Source organism: Marmota flaviventris, chromosome 9, assembly GCF_047511675.1.
Source record: "Marmota flaviventris isolate mMarFla1 chromosome 9, mMarFla1.hap1, whole genome shotgun sequence".
In the NCBI taxonomy this organism is placed as follows: Eukaryota; Metazoa; Chordata; class Mammalia; order Rodentia; family Sciuridae; genus Marmota; species Marmota flaviventris.
The window spans coordinates 83,249,497-83,268,396 of NC_092506.1; the positions used below are offsets into that span (position 1 = coordinate 83,249,497).

Genomic DNA, 18,900 nt, shown 5'->3' on the forward strand with positions numbered 1-18,900 from the left:
TTCAGATCTACATTATGCCCCTCTGAGGATATCATTTTCATCTTTCAATATGTTGTAAATGATACCACTGAGCACCCTAGCGAGAACTCGGTAAGCGTTGAGGAAATGTTCATTAGTAAGGAAGTTGGCGAATGTGTTTGGGAGGGGTGTAGAGAGAAGGGAAATCATTGCTATTTCGTTAAGGGCATGCAGGTGTAGTGTCTGCCTCCTATCTGTGTCTCTCTGGGTGGTTTATCTGGGTGGTCAAAGCATATCAATATGGATAAATAAAATCCTTATTCGGATGGTGAAATTACTAATACCAGTTCTAGAAGAAAAACAAGTTTTTTTTTCTTTAAAAATTTAAGATTGCTTATGACAACCAAATGCGAGACAAGACTTTTCTATAGCTATCTGGTTTACATATACAATGAAGAAAATCAACGTGTACCAGATGACTTTCAAGTTTAATAACACAAACCAAATAGATCTCTTACAAAGAACATTTTCTCCTAAATATTAGATAATCCTGTTTTTAGCCAGCCGTATAGTGGATTCTGCTTGTCTATTAATTATGGAGAGTAAATTAAGGTAAGTACAATATTGGAAGTTGGAACCAAAAATAATCTAGGAGGACTAATTTGGATGTCATTGGATTTGAGTTCTCAAGGAGAGGAGCTTCATTAATTTAAACCAACTCTGGCATTTCAGTAACATGATCCTGCTTCAAACTGAGCCCTGGACAGAAATGAATGGTCAAAATAAATGCAAACATTTCAAGACTGGATTTATTCAGTTTAGTTCCCCATAGACTGACCTACTGTAGTTCCATTTTATTTTTACAAATGTTAGGTTAGAAGTGGAGGCAAGTATACTCTGATAGAATACAGGTTAAGTATCCCTTATCCAAAAATACTTGGATACTATAAGTGTTTTGGCTTTTTGAGTTTTTCAGATTTTGGAATATTTGTATAGATTATACCAATTGAATATCCCCAAGGTGAAAATTTGAAATGTTCCAAAAATTCATCATGTTGGTACTCAGAAAGTTTCAGATTTTTAGAAGCATTTCAGATTTTGTATTTTTAAATTAGGGATACTCAGCTATAAAACATTTAGCTTTTCATGGGAACATATTTCTGTCTGCCCCATTCAAGGCTAATTTCCTTATTATTCATGTGAAGGAAGGCAGAAATATATCTTTGTTAAATAAACAAAATTTGAATGGCAAACTCTGCCATGAGGTGTCATTAAATGTGAAAGAGTTTTGATCATTTTATATTTGATTTTTTAAAAGTTGTATTCATTAGACAATATCTTCTTTCACTGTTATGGGTATTTGAAATTCAGCAATCATGCCTGATAAAAGAAAAAATGTAATATTTAAGTTTAAATTTTACTGTTCACTCTATCACCCTGCAGTAACATAGGTTTTGATTAATAGCATGGAATTCTTGGTCAAATAAGCTATCCCTAATCATATAAATTAAAAGATCAAAGTGGTTTATAAATTTACATCAAATGACACATAAATGAATGCAAAAATTTATATATTTATGGGGTAGCATAGATATTTCAGTACATGTATGCATTGGGTAATAAACTGAACTATGCTATACACAGACATATCTTAAAAGCTTGGGAAGCAAAGTTTCATAATATAAGCACATATTCATACTATATTCCAGTGGTATGGGACATTTCTTTGGAATGTCTTTTGCATACATTTACCCTTATACAGCATAGCCATTGATTTCAAGATGTTATTTATTATCGACTCTTCATTTCTACTCACATCACTTATGACTTTATTTAAAAAAATTGGTTTCAGGCACAGCACTTCATATAAATGATCTCCCTTGATTTGCAATCCTGGGAGATAGCTATTAATAACCCCAATTGTGAGAAAACTGAGGCTTATAAAATTAATCTCCAGTTCATATAACAAGGACCCAACTCAAGACTGACTTCAAACCTATGCTCTTACCCATCAGGCTTGCTGCCTTAAAATCAAGTGTGAGTGTTGTATGAAAAGAGAGGTTAGAACTCCCCTTGACAAGGATGGAAGAGGCTCTGGGACCTGACAACATGCATACAGTTAAGGCATTGCCACCTACTTCGTGGCATCTAACCATCGTTTTTTTAGCTAATCCCCCCCCAAAACAAATGCCCAATGTCTTCTCTGATATAAGGGGAATGACTCAAAATGGGGTAGGGAGGGAGAGCATGGGAGGAAGATTACCTCTAGATAGGGAATAGGGATGGGAGGGAAAGGGAGGGAGAAGGGGAATAGCATAGATGGTGGAAGGAGACCCTCATCATTATACAAATACACGTATGAAGATATGAATTTGGTGTCAACATGCCTTGTATACTAACAGAGATATGATAAATTGTGGTATAAAAGTGTATTAAGAATTGTAATGCAAAAAAATAATGAGAGCTCATGTATAATGGCATAATTTGGCATGAACATACTTTGTATACAGAGTTACAAAAAATTGTGCTGTGAATGGATAATTGTGATTGTAATGCATTCCACTATTGTCATGTATGTAAGAAATAAAAAAAAAATCAAGTGTGAAAAGAATTACAAGGAAGTCAAACTACTCTCATAGTAGCTCAAGGAGTGCAACTATCCCCCAGTCAACACTCATGGTAAACAAGCCCCATAATACCTGCAAGGAATGAGCAGTGGATACAACTACTCACTTGAATATGAGTATACAAAGTTAGGAAACCTAGTTAACTATACTCAATTATGAAATAACTATCCCCCCACTCATTTTTCCTGTTTTATGGTTTTATGCCTTCTCTCATTTCCCAAAACTTCTGTTTAGTTTTCAATCATGACTTCTTTTACTTTTCTATTTTCACCTTACTCGTATCTTCATCATACACAGCTATCTAATGCTATATTAACTAATACTACAGAAATAACTGCCCAGATCTAAAAACATTGTCATGTGAGATTTATAAGCTTGCAACCTATTTTTAGTGTTATAATTGGATCAATGATATTGGTTATAATATAATACAGTATGTCATAATAGCAGTTAAGGTTAATTCTATTTTTTGACATTTGTATTTTCTTATAAAACTACTTGTTTGGGTCCCCTAAACCATACTAATTCTCCACTCCTAACAGCCTGTATCTTTGTCATTCTTTTGGTGTTACCATGTACTTTGTACTTAAAAACTTCTTGTATCTTCCAAACATCCACTAAAGTAGCATATCCCCAGACATCAGAAAAACTACCTGTATGCATTTTGTGATCAACAATCAGCTGTTCTAATTGGAAAAGACCAATTCAAGCCAACAACGGGCCTGACCCAGAATTACATAAGCTACTATCGTAAGTACCTGGAATTATTAGTGCCTTAATTTTATAAATTATTGCATACAGTTAAAAATAATAAAAGTTTTACAGTTTTCAGGTTGAAGTCCTTTTCCTCGTCCACTATCTCAAGCTTGTCATGTGTCAGATGCAAAGTGGTGCTTCCAGAGTCATCAGAGAAACTTTAAAGATCATTTTCTCTGGCCTTCTTTTAACAAATCATTCATGATCCTTCATCTTCCTCACCTTGACTATCATTTGTATAATTCTGTCTTGATTCTTTTTGAACTGAGTCCTTTCATCTTCTTCACCTTTTAACTATGGCTTAATTTTTATTCCCTGGCGTTAAGGACTATTCCTCCATGTTCCAGAGAAATAAAATGAATATAGATGTATGACCAAAATGTTTATCTCACACTTTTGAAAAATGTATGCATTTTTTATTAAGCATCAGCATCAGTATTCTCACCACTTTGTGAGTCTTTAAAATCCAATTTGTTTAAAATAATAATAGGGATAATTACAGAAAATGAATTACAGAAAATATGAACTAATCTTCCTTGTAAGGATTTAACAAAATGTAGATATTTATTATGTATATACATACATTGAGGTCCATGCTGTGAATCTCATTAATAGATGAAGCGAGGTTCAATTAAGACTTCCAGTAAGAAAAAGAATCTAAAATTCCACAGTAGAAGAGATCCTTTTAGAATACCATTATTGAGAATTAAAGATGGAATAGACAGGGTCCATTTGTTCACTCTGCAACTGTTTATTATAATCTGGGAAAATGAAGATGTGCAAAGTAATGCAGATACCAAAATATACTTTTAAAGTGTTTTTAGCTGAACTTGTCTCTGGAATCTTCAGACCCTAACATATACGCATATATTGGGAAAGTTATGGGTAAAAATAAAATATATATTAATCATTAACATCTACACAAAACTGAATAGAAAAAAGAAATAACATAAAGTATGAAAATACAGATCATGAAATTTTTCTTGAATGTGAGGTTTGAAAGACTCTCAGAGGCCCGAAATTCATTTTTAAGGAAAACTTTAGAAAAAGCATAAAGCACTCCTCTATTTGGAACAGAAAAACTACAGTCTGATTATGAAGCAAGGGGACTTTACTGAATGATACATTGAGGTTTCTTCTATGGCAGTTTAGATGATAGTAATAAAAAATATATTAGTGAAGAAAACCATTTAATACTGTAAAAGGATAACAAATAGACCCAAACAGAGATTCAACATTAAATATATAGAGATGTTAGGCTAAATATTTTAAAATACAATATATTTCTACTAAACTGACAGAACATGATTAGCTCATTCACTTGATAGTCATCTGTAATAAAGGCATTGTTAGATAACTTTAAAAATACATTAATGGGCTTAAAAATTATTAAGCTTGTTTTCCATGTACAGCAGATAAAAGTTTTATCAGATATAGAGTGCCATTTCATGGGAAATTAAATGAACATGTTTTAAACAAGATATTTTGCTTGAAGATACACAAAAAACATATAAAATGCCACATAGTACAGTGAAACAAGGTTCATGATCTTCACATTTACAGGAATTTATAAAATCTTCTCCGAAGGAAATGTATTATAATTCAGTCAAACTTCTCATCTTGAAAGTAATCCGCAAAATTGAGATATTCTTCAAGTTGACCATATTTCTGCATATACAATGAAAAAGCTAGTTATTTAACTCAAAGCAGTGAAGATAAGCTAGGCCTTTTCAAACTACACACATTTTTCAAACTACAACAGAAATGCATTTCATAGTAATTGGGAACAAATATCTTTTTATTATAGTTAGGAACTCAATTTCAAATAAAAATATCTAACTCATAGAAAGCATTGGTAAAAAATCAAACAATAGTATAATTAATTTCATAACTCACAAATTATAATTTTCCATTATAATATTTATAGTAGAAATTTAATTACTTTAATAACATTAAAAATATTTATAGGACATATATGTCAAAACTAATGACTGTATAAGGTACAGAATTTCGAAAAGATACTTTCCCTGCCCCAATGGAGACTAGAGCTTAGTAGTACTATACTATTAACAATCATAATAAGTGTCATGAAGGAGTAAAAACATGTTATGAGGGTTCAGAAGTCATGGTTTGCTGAAGTGGTTGGAAAAGAATGACATTAAAGCTGTCCTTGGCACAAAGATTTTGTAGGCAAAAAGTTAGCAAATTTTTCTGCAAGAGATAACATGTTCATCCAACAGTAACTTGATAAGGAAGTATGGGCTTTGACTATACTCTAAGGAATTGAGAGAGATAAGATTGAACTAAAGAGATTAAGGTCAGATAATAAAAAGTATGTTAGGAGTGGAATAATAATTTAACAGACCATGGAATGGTGCTAAAGATCTGGGAGCAGAGGACTGACCTGATCTGAGGTATATTTTAAGGAAATTGGTAAAACAGCCATTCTAGAACGATTTCACAACCAATTATGAACCTATGGTTACAAGTTAGGTCATGAGGGCCCAAATTTGAGTGACAGCAATGAAGATGGAGGATAAGGAACAGGGTGGAACAAGTTAAGAGAGGAGTCGAGGATGATTTTGAGATATCAAGGTGAGTGAGTAGGAGAAAGAGCAGGGCCATTTCACAAGTAGCTTGGGGGAGCAAAAGAGATATATGAGTTCAGTTTGGGATATACAGAGTGCAAAATGCTTTCTTCAGTTGAGGAGGTTATGTAATCTTATGGTTTCTTGATATGAACTCTGAGGGTCTATCCCTATCAAGATGAGAGAAGATCTCTAAGAACCTTGTGGTGGTAGAGATCTATAGAAGGGAATATGAGGAGTCCATCTTCCTTCTAGATAAGGCCATGAAACCTTTTTTTATAACCCCAAGATCTCTGATTACATCACCTTCTCAGGAAAGGAGGAAGAAAAGAACAAGAGGAGGAATAACTTATAAGACTACTTAGGAATTTTCTTGGCCTAGTCTCAGATAGGTTTTACTAGATATAAGTAAAGTACTTTAAGAAATGTATACTTCAAAAGTTTAGTTGTTTGATGCTTTTATCTTATTATTATTATTATTTATCTTCTTATTATTATCTTTTATTATTATTATTATTATTCTTTTATGTTGTTTTTCTTTATTATTTATTAAATTTGTTCCTGAAAATTTTAATTTATCTTTTATCTTTTTTTTTTTTTCAATAGTGGGACTGAACCCAGGACCTCACACATGCTAGGCAAACACTCTACCATTAAGATATGTCCCTAGCTCTTTTTCTAAAATTTTACTTTGGGAGAAGGTCATTGCCTAGGCTGATCTCAGGCATTCTATCCTTCTGCTTCAGCCTCCTGAGTAACTGGGGTTACAGTTGTGTGCCACAGTATCTGGCTCTATCCAATATATTATAAAGGATGCAAAATCTCTCCTTGCTTTTATTACAAATAATAGCTAACATTAATTGATCACTTTTTAATTGCTAGGACCTATAATAAATGTTTAAAATGTGCTACTTATTTAATTCCAAAATCAAAATCCTAATTCATATTATTTAATTCCTGTTTTATAGAAACTTTAGATTTATAGAAATAAACTAACTTACCTCCAAATTCTATTGCTAGTAAATGGCAGAGCAAATACTTAAATCCATGCATTTAACCATTATAGTAGTATAGTGTTTCTGAGATTTAAAGTGGGGAGGGGGGACAAGAAGGTAGCAGCTTTGATGACAAAAATGGAAAAAACCTCAAAAGGGACAGTGAAACAGAGAAAAAGACAGTTGGTATTACTTTTGCCATTTTCTCCACCTAAAGATACAGCTCCCTTAGGTCTTCTTCACTGAGCATTTGGAGAGTTTAGATCTTATTTTAATAATGAAGACTACTCTCTTATAGTACCAGATGGGCTTACTAATATAAACAGTTGGGACTGTGGGAAAGCAGTCAGAAAATAAAAGGAGCTTGGAGTCCTTTACTAAGAAGTAGCAGCCTAGATCTACAGAAAGGAATATATTTGTCAAAGCAGCTTTGAGAAGCTGAAGACATAATCTAATGTAATATGTCCTTTCAAGCAGTGGTCCTTGTATATAACTTAATCACTCAATTTTTAAAACATTGGATGTTTATCACCATCAAGGATTCTCATTCAATAAGTTTAGATGAAGCCAGAGAATATATATTTTTCACAAACTAGGTGATTTTGATATAGGCTGTCAAAGGCAATGTTTTGAGAAACATCATCTTAAAGGATAGGGGGGGGGGGAAGGAAAGTTAAGTTAAAAGGTAGGGAAAAAAGAGAAGAAATCAGAACGATTTAAGAAAAGGGAAGAGTTTTTAGTTATAATTTAAAGTTCTTCTTTATATAATAACTTTTATGCAATAAATTTAGAATTTATTTTTTATTTTATTGGCTCTTTTTAATACATGACAGTAGAACCCATTTTGATATAATTATACAAGCATGGAATATATCTTATTCTAATTATGACCCTAGACTAGTGGATGTACATGATGGTGAGATTCACTGTGGAATATTCATATATGTATATAAGAAAATTATGTCAGATCCAAGTGCAAAACTGACTTAATATAACATACTTTCATCACTTCCTGGTGTTAATATATCTATTACCCCACCCCAACAATCTTATTTTCAATTCCTAGGAAACTTCATCATTATATGAACTTTCCTCTTAATAAAAAAAAACATTTGTTAGAATTTTGCCTGTCACATATTATTTAAAAATGAGACATATGTATTTGCTATGTATTTTGGTTTTATTAAATGTTCCTATCACTTCTTCTTTTTTATATTTGAGTTACTTCTACATTCCTTTAGTATAAATAGACTGAAACAGATAATCCTCATTTAGTGCTATGGAGTAAAAACAAGAAGAATGAAGTCTAGTTGGCAGGTGTTTGAGAACACACTGAGATACCCTCAGGTAATGGAAGAAAAGTGCTTGGAAGAGAAGGGATAGGTAAGGGTAAAAGCAAAGTGTGGGTAAAAGCTGGGAGCAGAAAGATAGGAACAAATACTTTGTATAAAGCAAAAGAAGGATCTGGTTTAATTGGGAGGTGAAAGCAGAAATAGCCACTGAGATAGGCATTCAAGTTGCACTGAGCCCAGACATTCTAAAGGGTCATAGTAACTATGGCCACAAGATTGCAGCCAGTGAAGGGAAGCATCACAAAACACATGCAGTGTTGTCACATAAAGGCTCACACAGAGAAGGATAAACAGAGTGAGGGCGATAAAATCAGAGTAAACAAATTTGACAAATTCTGAAATTTTATCACAGCACAAAAAACTGCATATGGGTTTATGTTGGCTATAAACCTCATGGTTTCTAGGAAACCTTTGGAGAAATTCTCATAGACAAATATTTTTTAAAGTGAGGGAAAAATCTCAAAAAGAAAATGAAGCTCTTTGCTATTTTAATATGAATATATATATATTGTCCTAAACATGTATAATCTTGAAATGCCTTCATTGCCTAATGCTAATTGTTATTCTCTATATACATAATGTGAGATTTGGTTATTTTCCTCCCTAAGAATATATTTCTTATTCCAGGACCCTTCTGTTGTCCCAAACCTGGTTAAGCTTTCTTGAAGGTACATGATTTGGAAATGCTTTTTGTTTTTTCAAGAAATTTAAGGTTTCCCATATATAATTTTACATAATATAAATGATAAGTACACAGTGATTTTTTCTATCCCTAGTACACAATCCTTTTTAACTGTAGTATCACAATAGGTTTTCCAATTTCACTAGAGGGTTGGCAACCTCTAAAGGCATCAATAAAAACACTTAAGAATTTAACATCTAGGAAAATGAAGATGTGTTACTGGATAAATGATGGTTCTTCCCTTATGGAAGAGCACAAATGGAAAAGCACAAGCAGGATGGGAGGAGATCTGGAGTAGGCAAAGTAGAAGCAAAGGAAAAGATAAAAAGATGAAGAGAGTAAAATGAATGAAAGAAGATTTAAGGATCAAGGCGTCAGAGGTAGGCAAGATCACTAGGTGGTATGAAGTGGGAAAATTATTGTCAAAATGGAAACCAACCATGAAGTCATTCTCTAGACTAGAAGACCTCCACTGAAGATGATATGTTCTAAGAAATTTGTTTCATTGTTTTTCTTTCCCTCTGCAGAAGTTTGTTTGCCAAGATCTGTTGCCACCCTTGCTCCCACCTACAAATTTCCCTATGATCTAGCCTAGGCAATGGATCTCAAGCAGGTTTTTTTTTTTTTAAAGAATATACCATTGATATGAGGTGCCTGAAATCTACTGTTTGTTCTCTCTTACTTATCCATGTAACTAGACTTGTTTTAGAAGACTGCAATCATATTAGTATTCTTTTCGTGCACTATAAACAATTCTAAAAGCTCTGTGAGCAGACCAGAGCTATGAGCTGCCAGTAGATCTTTGGGAATCCAGTGCACTCTTCAAAACCCCACTCTATTCCTGATATCAAATTTAGTGATCAACAGGATATGGGGAAATCAAAATCAGTGTGATGGCCTGAAACCTCCGCATTCCCCTTGATCTTCAGTTACATTGCTCACTGCTCAGTCCCATGTCCTCAAGAAGAGGATGTGGGTGGTATTAGAACTGGCAGCGAAGATCCTTTCCTCAGATTGGCACCAGGTGCTTCTTCACTCTCAGGTCACAAGAACTGTTCTAAAGAATAGGAAGCAGACAAGCAGAGTTGAGTCCTATACCTTGTCAAAGAAAATAAGGGGATACATATATATGGAATACATATATGAAAGGATAGAGATCCTTCACTAAGGGACAAACTTTTTATTAATTAAAATTTATCTGATGAACTGAGTGAATTATTGGAATATCAGGACATCTATTCAGGGTAGGGTAATGATAAGCATGAAAGGAATGTGTGAAAGAAGAGAAAATACAAAAAAATGGGGCGAAGAAAAGATTGTCTTTTAAATTTCACTGTCTTCTAATAATTTGTGGGTTTTTCCTGATCATAATTAGGCTCTAGAATCTACAGAATGAGAGGGTTCTTCTATATTTACCTTACCTCTTTAATCCAGCCATTTTCTTTTGACTGACTGAAAATTCTTTCCACTGTTTCTTTAACCTGTTCATCCTCAACTTCTTCTGTCTTTGCAAGAGAGCAACATTCCTGGTAGAGTTTGAACTTAAAATGTTTCAGTTTATGATAAATTCTGGTACGATCAGCACATATTCTGCCAACAGTAAACACCTATATCAAGAAATAAACATTACTGTATCACCTATGAAGTAATATAGTAGTAATGAGTATATAATCTTTCTTGTTTTCAAATTTTCTTTAACATTAGAACCTAGAAAATGCATTCTTATTTATTTTGTTTATATAGTGATTACTTTTTCTTCTTTTATTTATATAACCAGTCACTGGAGATAAGAGAAAAAAGATATGCTATCTATTAGGGAGCTTACAGTATTGGGAGAATTATATACAAGATGTTATCAAGAGGCTAATGAGGAGGAGGGGCACTTAACCCAACCCAGAGAAGAAACAAGTTCCCAAATCAGTTACCCCCAAACTAAGTCTTGAAAACACATTTAACCCAGTCTGGGAAGGAAGAGAGAAATGGCTTGTAAGGGAGAAAGATGAACACACATGGAAGCAAGAAAGGACATGGAAGTAATACATGTACATATTAACTGAGCTAAAAATGCTTGATTTGCAATCATTTGTTAATTTAAGCAACATATAAAAGTGAAGCAAACTCTTATACCATACCAATATTAAGATTGGAAATTTTTTACTAAATACTCCCCACTCCAAAACTTTGTAAAGCAAAAATAACTTTTGCTTTATTTGTTGCTTTAATCAATGTAGTGTGTTAATAAGGTGCATTGATACTTTATTGTCTGCCAGCTGTAAGAATATAAATTTCTAAGTTTTTATGGACTTCTAGGATTTATGATTAAAAATATTTCTTTTTGTGAAATCAACTAACCAGAACATTTTTTCCTTCAGAATGTTTTGAATGCCTGTAGTTTGTTATATAAACCTATTGCTAAAATAGGAAGATAGCATCATTGCACTAACCAAATGAAATATATTTTAACCTACATTATTTCACTCATTGTAGAAAATATCAGAAGGGGTCCCAAAATTCTGACATGATCATAATATTATCATGGAGTAACTTGAATAAATAGATGTCTTATTCACTTATGTATTTGTCTCTATGCTTAAACATAATGGATTGTGCAGCATAAGTACAATAAGCTTTAATACTTATCTACAAACTTGCATTATTTCTGATAAAGAACTTAACTTTTCTTCTGAAGCTATACTGCAAGGGAGAAAACACATAAGGATTTTTAACAGAGAAGCCAAGAATTTGTTACAAAAAATGAATTTGTTATGATTGGCAATATCCAGATCTTTGACACATTTTCTTGTTGAGATAATATTTTGGGCACCTTATAACCTTTCCTAAAATCCCCCAAAGTTAAAGAAAAGCATGTTCAGATTTCCATTCATACTTCTGCAAAAACCTTCCTGTTTTTTTGGATCATTAGAAGTAAAACAGGTATTATTGTCTCAGCTTGTTTATTAAAGTAGCTTTTCCATTTTAGCATTATTATCAAACCAATCCTGGTGGTAAATGACATTTCAACAATTCAATTGCCAATACACCCCACTTTAAATAAAAAGGAATCACAACAGCTGCCGTGGCTACTGTTAGTAGTACCCTGTGTGTTTCTACTTCTGCCATTATAGTAGATTGTGAAAGAAGTCTCCTATAGATGTTCTGGAATAAAATATAGTCAAATAATATTGAGATGTGTAGTTCCATCATACTGTATTCTATATTTTCACAAAACAAAAAGAATTTATCTTATGGGATTTTAAAGTTAGAACAAAAGGGAAGGAAAGGTGTTTAAAAATTCTTATCTCAATTCTTTAGTATTCTTTAAAAACATCTTTTCATTTTAATTCCTGCCCTCTTGACTTCTACTTACCTTCATGAAAGTCAGAAAATCCTGAATTACCTTTAGAATATTCTCATGCCATATCCCCCCAAATATGATCACATTTTCTATGGAAAAATCTCATTTTATATGAAAGAGCCCTACTCTTATAAGTTTTCATAGAATACAGTAGATGCATATAATATGTGTAATATTCCAAGTGAACTTATCCCCTTACCTCATTCTGTGTTTAGTGTACTGTTACAGCCCACTGTGCTTCACCATAGGAATTAAATAATCCAGTAAAACATACCTTACACTGTAGTATTCCATTTGTATTAAGTACTGAAACAGGTAAATCTAATCTGTGCTTATAATAGTTTCCTTATTTAAACGTCCAGAAATATATTCACAAACTATTTTGGTTATCTCAGTATATTTCTTTATAATAGAAAACTATTTAAATAAGAAAGATAGGATAAAATATTTGCCAGAGACAGAAAAATAAGTGCTGAGTGTTCACAAAGCAGATAAGCAATATGATATATAAGTGATTTCTTTCTTTTTTTTTTAACACAATACCTTTATTTTATTTATTTTTATGTGTTGCCGGGGATTGAACCCTGTGCCTCACACGTGCTAGGCAAGCACTCTACCACTGAGCCACAAACCCAGCCCAATTTCTAATCCACTATACAGGGTTCACAGTTCTGTGAACTGATAAATAATTGAGTCACTTCAGTTATCAATGTGAACTGACTGATCATATATATCCAGAGATTGGAAACAGAACTAAAAATTGTTACCAAATTTTCCAGAAGCAGACGATGCTAAATTACAAAACACAGAAAGCATCTGAGTTGTAATTTATTAGCTATGTTATGTGGATATGTATATTTACATAGGCGAACACCCTAGGGCAAGGAAAAGAATAAAACTTTCATTAAGCAGACTTGGTAGGTTTTGAGGATATTTTTCTAGGTTCTCATTTATATACAGAGTAGCTTAGCTCTCTGTGGAAGTTAAAGTATGGAGGACAAAGGGGGAAAAAAAGGATTCTCAAGGAAAGAGAAAAGAAGTTTGTTTCTAGGTTTCCAGAAACAGTGTGATAGAACAGTGAAGGGATTCTATTTTCTCTTGGTCTGCTTATTTTGCCTGGACACATTACCACTGCTACTTTTCTCAAAATCACTACTTCTTCCCTTCAGATATTAAACATCTTAAGAATTTCAGACAGACTGGACAAAGTGAAAACTGATTCAATATATAGTTCTCTGAATGCTTTTCAAGTTGAACATCTCTTTCCTTCCTTCTCATTTATGCCCTCAGATTTCACCACAATCTTGAGGTCCAGGTCTCTCATTTCAGTACCCTACCCTACACTGCTGTAACTAAATTACTTCCAAATTAATTCTACCTTTAATCAAAGCATCCTTTCTTTCAAAGAAGCTAATCTTTATTGAGGGGAAAAGTTTTATCATTAAATATATTCAATGTTAAGTGAATTCTTTTAAAGTATTATTTGTACCTTAAAAAAGAACTCTAGTTAATCCTAGAGTTTTGATTTTATATATCTATAAGCAGAACCACAAAATGGAGAATTAGTTTTCAAAATCACCTGAGGATGGATGTGGGGGTGGGCACAGTTTTTTAATGCCCTAGATTATAAATACGTTGATTTCTCTTTTTTCTTTCTTTACATAAATGCATTGATACCGCAGTTCAACAGGATATAAAATAAATTTTAGTGAGTCTTCCTTTTGAAGAAACATTTAATGAAGCAACAATTTAATATTAAAAAATTTCAATACCAGTCACTTAACATACACAATAGCTAGGTTAATGTTTGCATGTAGTTATTTATATATACATACATTCTTACATAATGCAAAGAGAGCATATACACTGCTTATTATTTCACTTTCATTTAGCTATAGTATATAACCTTCAAAATATTATTTTAATAGTTATATTCTATCATGCAATGCTGATGTATCACAGACTATTAATCACAGCACTACCTTAATATTTTATTTGAATTATTTCTAATTTTTGTCTATCAATGCTTATAAATAATACTTCAATTAATTTCATGATCATATCAACTTGTGTTTATATTGACCTGCTCTGCATAGAACAAATTTCAGGCACTACTATATTTAGCTTTCAACTCTAGTTATATGTAGCCATCCAGTATTTTAAAATATATATCAAACCCTTTCTTCCTCTAGGATTCTTACTTTCCTTGAACTTACTAGTTTTGATATAACCTTGACAATGTTGCATTTTATCATTTGATTTAAAAATACTTTGCTATTTTAAGACATATCAACTGGCATCTTCAGATAGTTTTATTTCCATGCCTTTAAATAGAATAAAAATTCTATTTAACTTTAATATTTTTCATTATACGACTTTTATTTCATGAGACATTTTATTCTTTAGACATTTCAATCAACCATTTTATACACAATCTTATTCCTTTACAGGAATGTCAGAGCTCTGGAATTAATTTTCCAACTTCACTTTCTTCTTTAGTATTAGTTATAGATAGCAAGGACTATGAATGCACAGTAGTATCTTTGATTTATGCACCAGAAAATGGTCCTTTAAGTATTAAACCACTTTTTCTCAGATTCTAGATGTCTTGTCTTATAAAGAGTTATAAACCAGTTTTAAACAATGGGGATATATGTATAATTATACTGAGAAAAGAAACATTTTTATAGTAACTTGCCAAACAAATTAAAATTTTCCAAATGATTCTTGCATCCAGAGGGATCTGGTCAATTATTGCATAATAGTACTGAGGAATCATACTACTCAATTTAGTAGAATAATTCAAATAACTAGTATTTCCACCTTAATAACTTGGAGAATTCAGAAACAACTTTGGGTTTCTATTCCTACACACACACACACACACACACACACACACACACATGCTCCAAGAATATGCACAATCAGTAGTATTTATAAATGGAGTATTCTTATAAAGTAAGATTAAACAAATAAAGAGAAGTAGTCAGCATTTGTTCACATTGTATTCTATGTTCTTGTGTGTCAAACACTTATTCTTCATAGCACCAACTTAAGCATGTGGTAACTGCTCTGAACTCTGAAATGCTTCTGTTATAGTTTAAGTTTAATTCTCTTATGATAGGATGAATAGGCACCTTCAATTAGTAACTTGTGGACTACCAATTTGGTGAATTAACTACCATAAAAGTTTTCACATCAGTCAAATTCTGCTTTGGATTCAAAGACAACTCGTACTTGCTCTTCCCCGTAATCTTCCTTATCATTTTTATCCTGTATTCTCCTCCTCTCACAATTTGGGTGATGTACATACTTAGAAAAGATGCACTGATTTTATTATCTCACAGAATTTTGAAAGAATATGCTATATAACACATATTTTCACATTAAAAAAACCTGCACTCTTTTTCCTTCTAGTATTTTCTCTATGTGAAAATTACTTAGGGTTATTTGTGAAAATTTATGAACTGATAAGCATTGAAATTTCTAAGCATTGAAAACCAAAGTAAGATAAAAAATACCTGTTTATCATGTGACATAAAATCATCTGTTTCCATAGTCCTGGTATTATACAACTTTCCTGATAAATGCACTGAATATCTGCAGTGGCGATGCAATCCACAAGCCTGACAGGAACAGTTTTCAGGATTCTTCCAGTGGATACTCACATTAGAATAATTTTCTACTCGCTCCTGAAAACAATTAAAAAATATAAGGGAGCTTAAAATAAAATAAGAATTAACCCAATTAAATATATCTTAGAAATCAAAATATAAGAGCAAAATCTACTGATATTTCTTAATACTGAGCACAGAGTTGGTATTAATTTTAAATGAAAGAATAATTTTTTTTTTCAGTACTGGGATCAAACTCAGGGCTACCTGCATATGAGGCACGGGCTCTACTACTATTCCAGTCGCTTAAACATGAATTTTTAGTCCTGGCTCTTAAAAAAAATAGTCAAGACTAGGAAAAAAATGTTTCATATCTCTTTTATGAGTTACTACTTAGTGTATGAAGTATTGTTCTCAATGGATTTTAATTTACTTCTTTTCTACCTTTTATTTCTAATTAACATCAATAAGGTATTAAAAATAAGAAAAAATGAGCAGCATAAAATCAGGATAAGAACAAGATGAGTTAATTTAAGCTACATAAAAATTGAGAAAAAAATAATCCATTCTCCATTATATGAGTTATATCATATTCCCACAAAATATTCAAGAAATGATTTAATCCTCTCATGGTTACTTGCTATAGTCTTATGAAAATAATCACATAGGAACTAAGGTTTTTACTTGTCCAATACTGATAAGAACAGTCTAATAGTTGGAATTATTTAATGAGTAAAAGATTGAGAAAACACTTAGTGTGCAAAAATAAGCTTCCTTAAGCTGTGAAGTTATTTAAACCTGAGTAATTATGCTTATAACCTAGGTTTGTGTTAGACACTACTGTTCTAATTAGTAATGTATATTAGGTTTTACTACAATATTTGAAATGCACTCATGAGCATATTTACATGGTTACTAATATACATATGCATCTTCTACCAGTCAATGGTAATTAAGTTTCTAATACACTTAAAACATTGTTTTTGTTTAACTTTCATATTTATCATACTTCACAACACTTTCTGACCTGTCACTTACAGGCTGAAATTCAGACTGAATACGTGACTAACCATCTTTCCTTCCTGTGTTTGTGGTACTCATGGAAGCACACACATGCTGAGATGAAACGTGAGTTGAAAGCTCTGTCATTTTGATTTTCTGAGTGACTGCAATGAGCAGAGAACTCTTGATGACTCACATTGGACATATAAGTGACAAACTTTGTTGGGCTAAAGTATTGTGATTTTATTATTTGTTTATTTTGTTTATTATTTCTTATCTTTTACAGTATAACTCAGCTCATTTTATGATCTTCCTGAATTATCTGTCTATAATATTTTTGCACATCTGACAGTTACTTTAGCATGGGGTGGTATAAATTCACTATAATCTATCATAGTATAGTAAAGCATAATGTGGCATAAAAGTATGGGTTTTAAGAGTCTGACTATAAGTTTAAATGTTGGCCTGTATAAAGTACTAGCTGTAAAATCTTAGGTTACTTAATTTTTCTGAGTTACAGTTTCTTTATTTGTAAAATTTAGGAGAAAAACAGTGACTTCCTTATGTGGTTCTTTAAAGATTAAATAAGTTTACTTTCCATGTAAATTACTTGGTAAAAGATAAATGTTCTAGAAATATATACTATTTTCTTTCTATTAAAGTAATTTTATGCATATTATAAAAGCTCTGCTATACATTTTATCTTCAAAGTAAGTGAATATTTCCCTTCAAAGTAGGTAAACATTTTCCATATCTGAGGATAAAACAGGCTCAGAGAGGTTAAAACTTTACCCCAAATCAAAAAGATATATATATGCTGACCCTAAACTCAAGCCATCCTCTAACTTGAAGTCTCCTAATCCTGTAATCCCATAGCCATCTCTGAAACTTAAGCATCGATGGCAAATTTATCATCATGTAATTCAAGAATGAACAGGCCTTGCATGGAACCACATCTTCTGATAAATGAGGTAGCTAATGATTAAAGTAATAGAGGTATTTTAAGGGACTTGAACTTCCATTATCTACCATTTTTCTTCTTGACAAACATTAGATCATAGAATATTGGAAGTAGAAATATAAAGGCCCTGAAAAATCATGTGGTATATCTTCTACTATTAGAGATTATATGCAAGAAATCTAGAAAATAACATGGAATCCAGGAAATCTTATAAATTAAAAAGGTGAATCCCCCAAATTGGTAGAATAACAAAATTTAAGATAAACAAGTATGTCAAACACCATGTAGGACAATGTTTTTCAAATTGTTTCATGAAAATCAAACATCCATTTTGTATTTCATACAAAGGAACCTCATAGTAAAACACAAATGTGGAAGCATTGCATTCTAAACTCCCTACTGAAGATATACAGTACAAATTCAAATGTTAGTGCTCCTATAAAGTCCTCCAGTAAAAAAACAAGATTTTTTTTGGGGGGTGGGGGTTGGGTGGAGGGGCAGCTCGGTAACCAGCAATCAAACTCAGGGCACTCAACCACTGAGCCACATCCCCAACCCTATTTTGTATTTTATTTAGAGACAGGGTCTCACTGAGTTGCTTAGTACTTCACTTTTGCTGAGGCTGGCTTTGAACTTGAGATCTTCCTGCCTCAGCCTTCTGTGCTGCTGGGATTACAGGCATGCACCACCATATCTGGCTGAAAACAGTGTAAATTAAACCACTGTTTCTCAAAGTTCTCTGTCTATAGAACTATCTCTTCTGAAATAACAATTAACATTGTGTGAGACAATCTCCTGGTTTTAAAAGATAGGCTAAGCCCTAGAGATGTTCCAAAGTTGTTATCATTTAAAACCATCTAATTATTGAACAGATTAGATAGTGTGGATGATTAAAACAATAACAGCCTTTAGAAAAGAATTACCCAAAAAAGAGAAATGCCAATACTTTAGAAGACTATTCCATCTGACTGGAAATTGAAATCTTGAGAGGTCTACATACCCCACTGACT

The 18,900-nt window shown here is 32.4% G+C and overlaps 1 protein-coding gene and 1 non-coding gene across 3 annotated transcripts in view; one reads left to right on the forward strand and one right to left on the reverse strand.

Annotated features, from left to right (window-relative positions):
• Positions 1 to 1,999: 1,999 nt before the first annotated feature.
• On the forward strand, positions 2,000 to 2,122 carry LOC114105097 (U6atac minor spliceosomal RNA). Its single transcript, XR_003584949.1, has one exon. It is a non-coding gene; the product is annotated as a U6atac minor spliceosomal RNA (small nuclear RNA).
• Positions 2,123 to 4,068: 1,946 nt separating this feature from the next.
• Positions 4,069 to 18,900, reverse strand: part of Ccdc82 (coiled-coil domain containing 82) — a 32,737-nt gene continuing 17,905 nt past the window's right edge. For both annotated transcript variants that reach the window (XM_027951379.2, XM_027951380.3), the window contains exons 6-8: positions 15,835 to 16,005; positions 10,380 to 10,565; positions 4,069 to 5,009 (exon numbers count right to left, since the gene is read on the reverse strand). In XM_027951379.2, the coding sequence (XP_027807180.2) occupies positions 4,944 to 5,009; positions 10,380 to 10,565; positions 15,835 to 16,005 (423 nt within the window). In that variant the 3' untranslated portion in view covers positions 4,069 to 4,943. The remainder of the gene's footprint in view (positions 5,010 to 10,379; positions 10,566 to 15,834; positions 16,006 to 18,900) is intronic.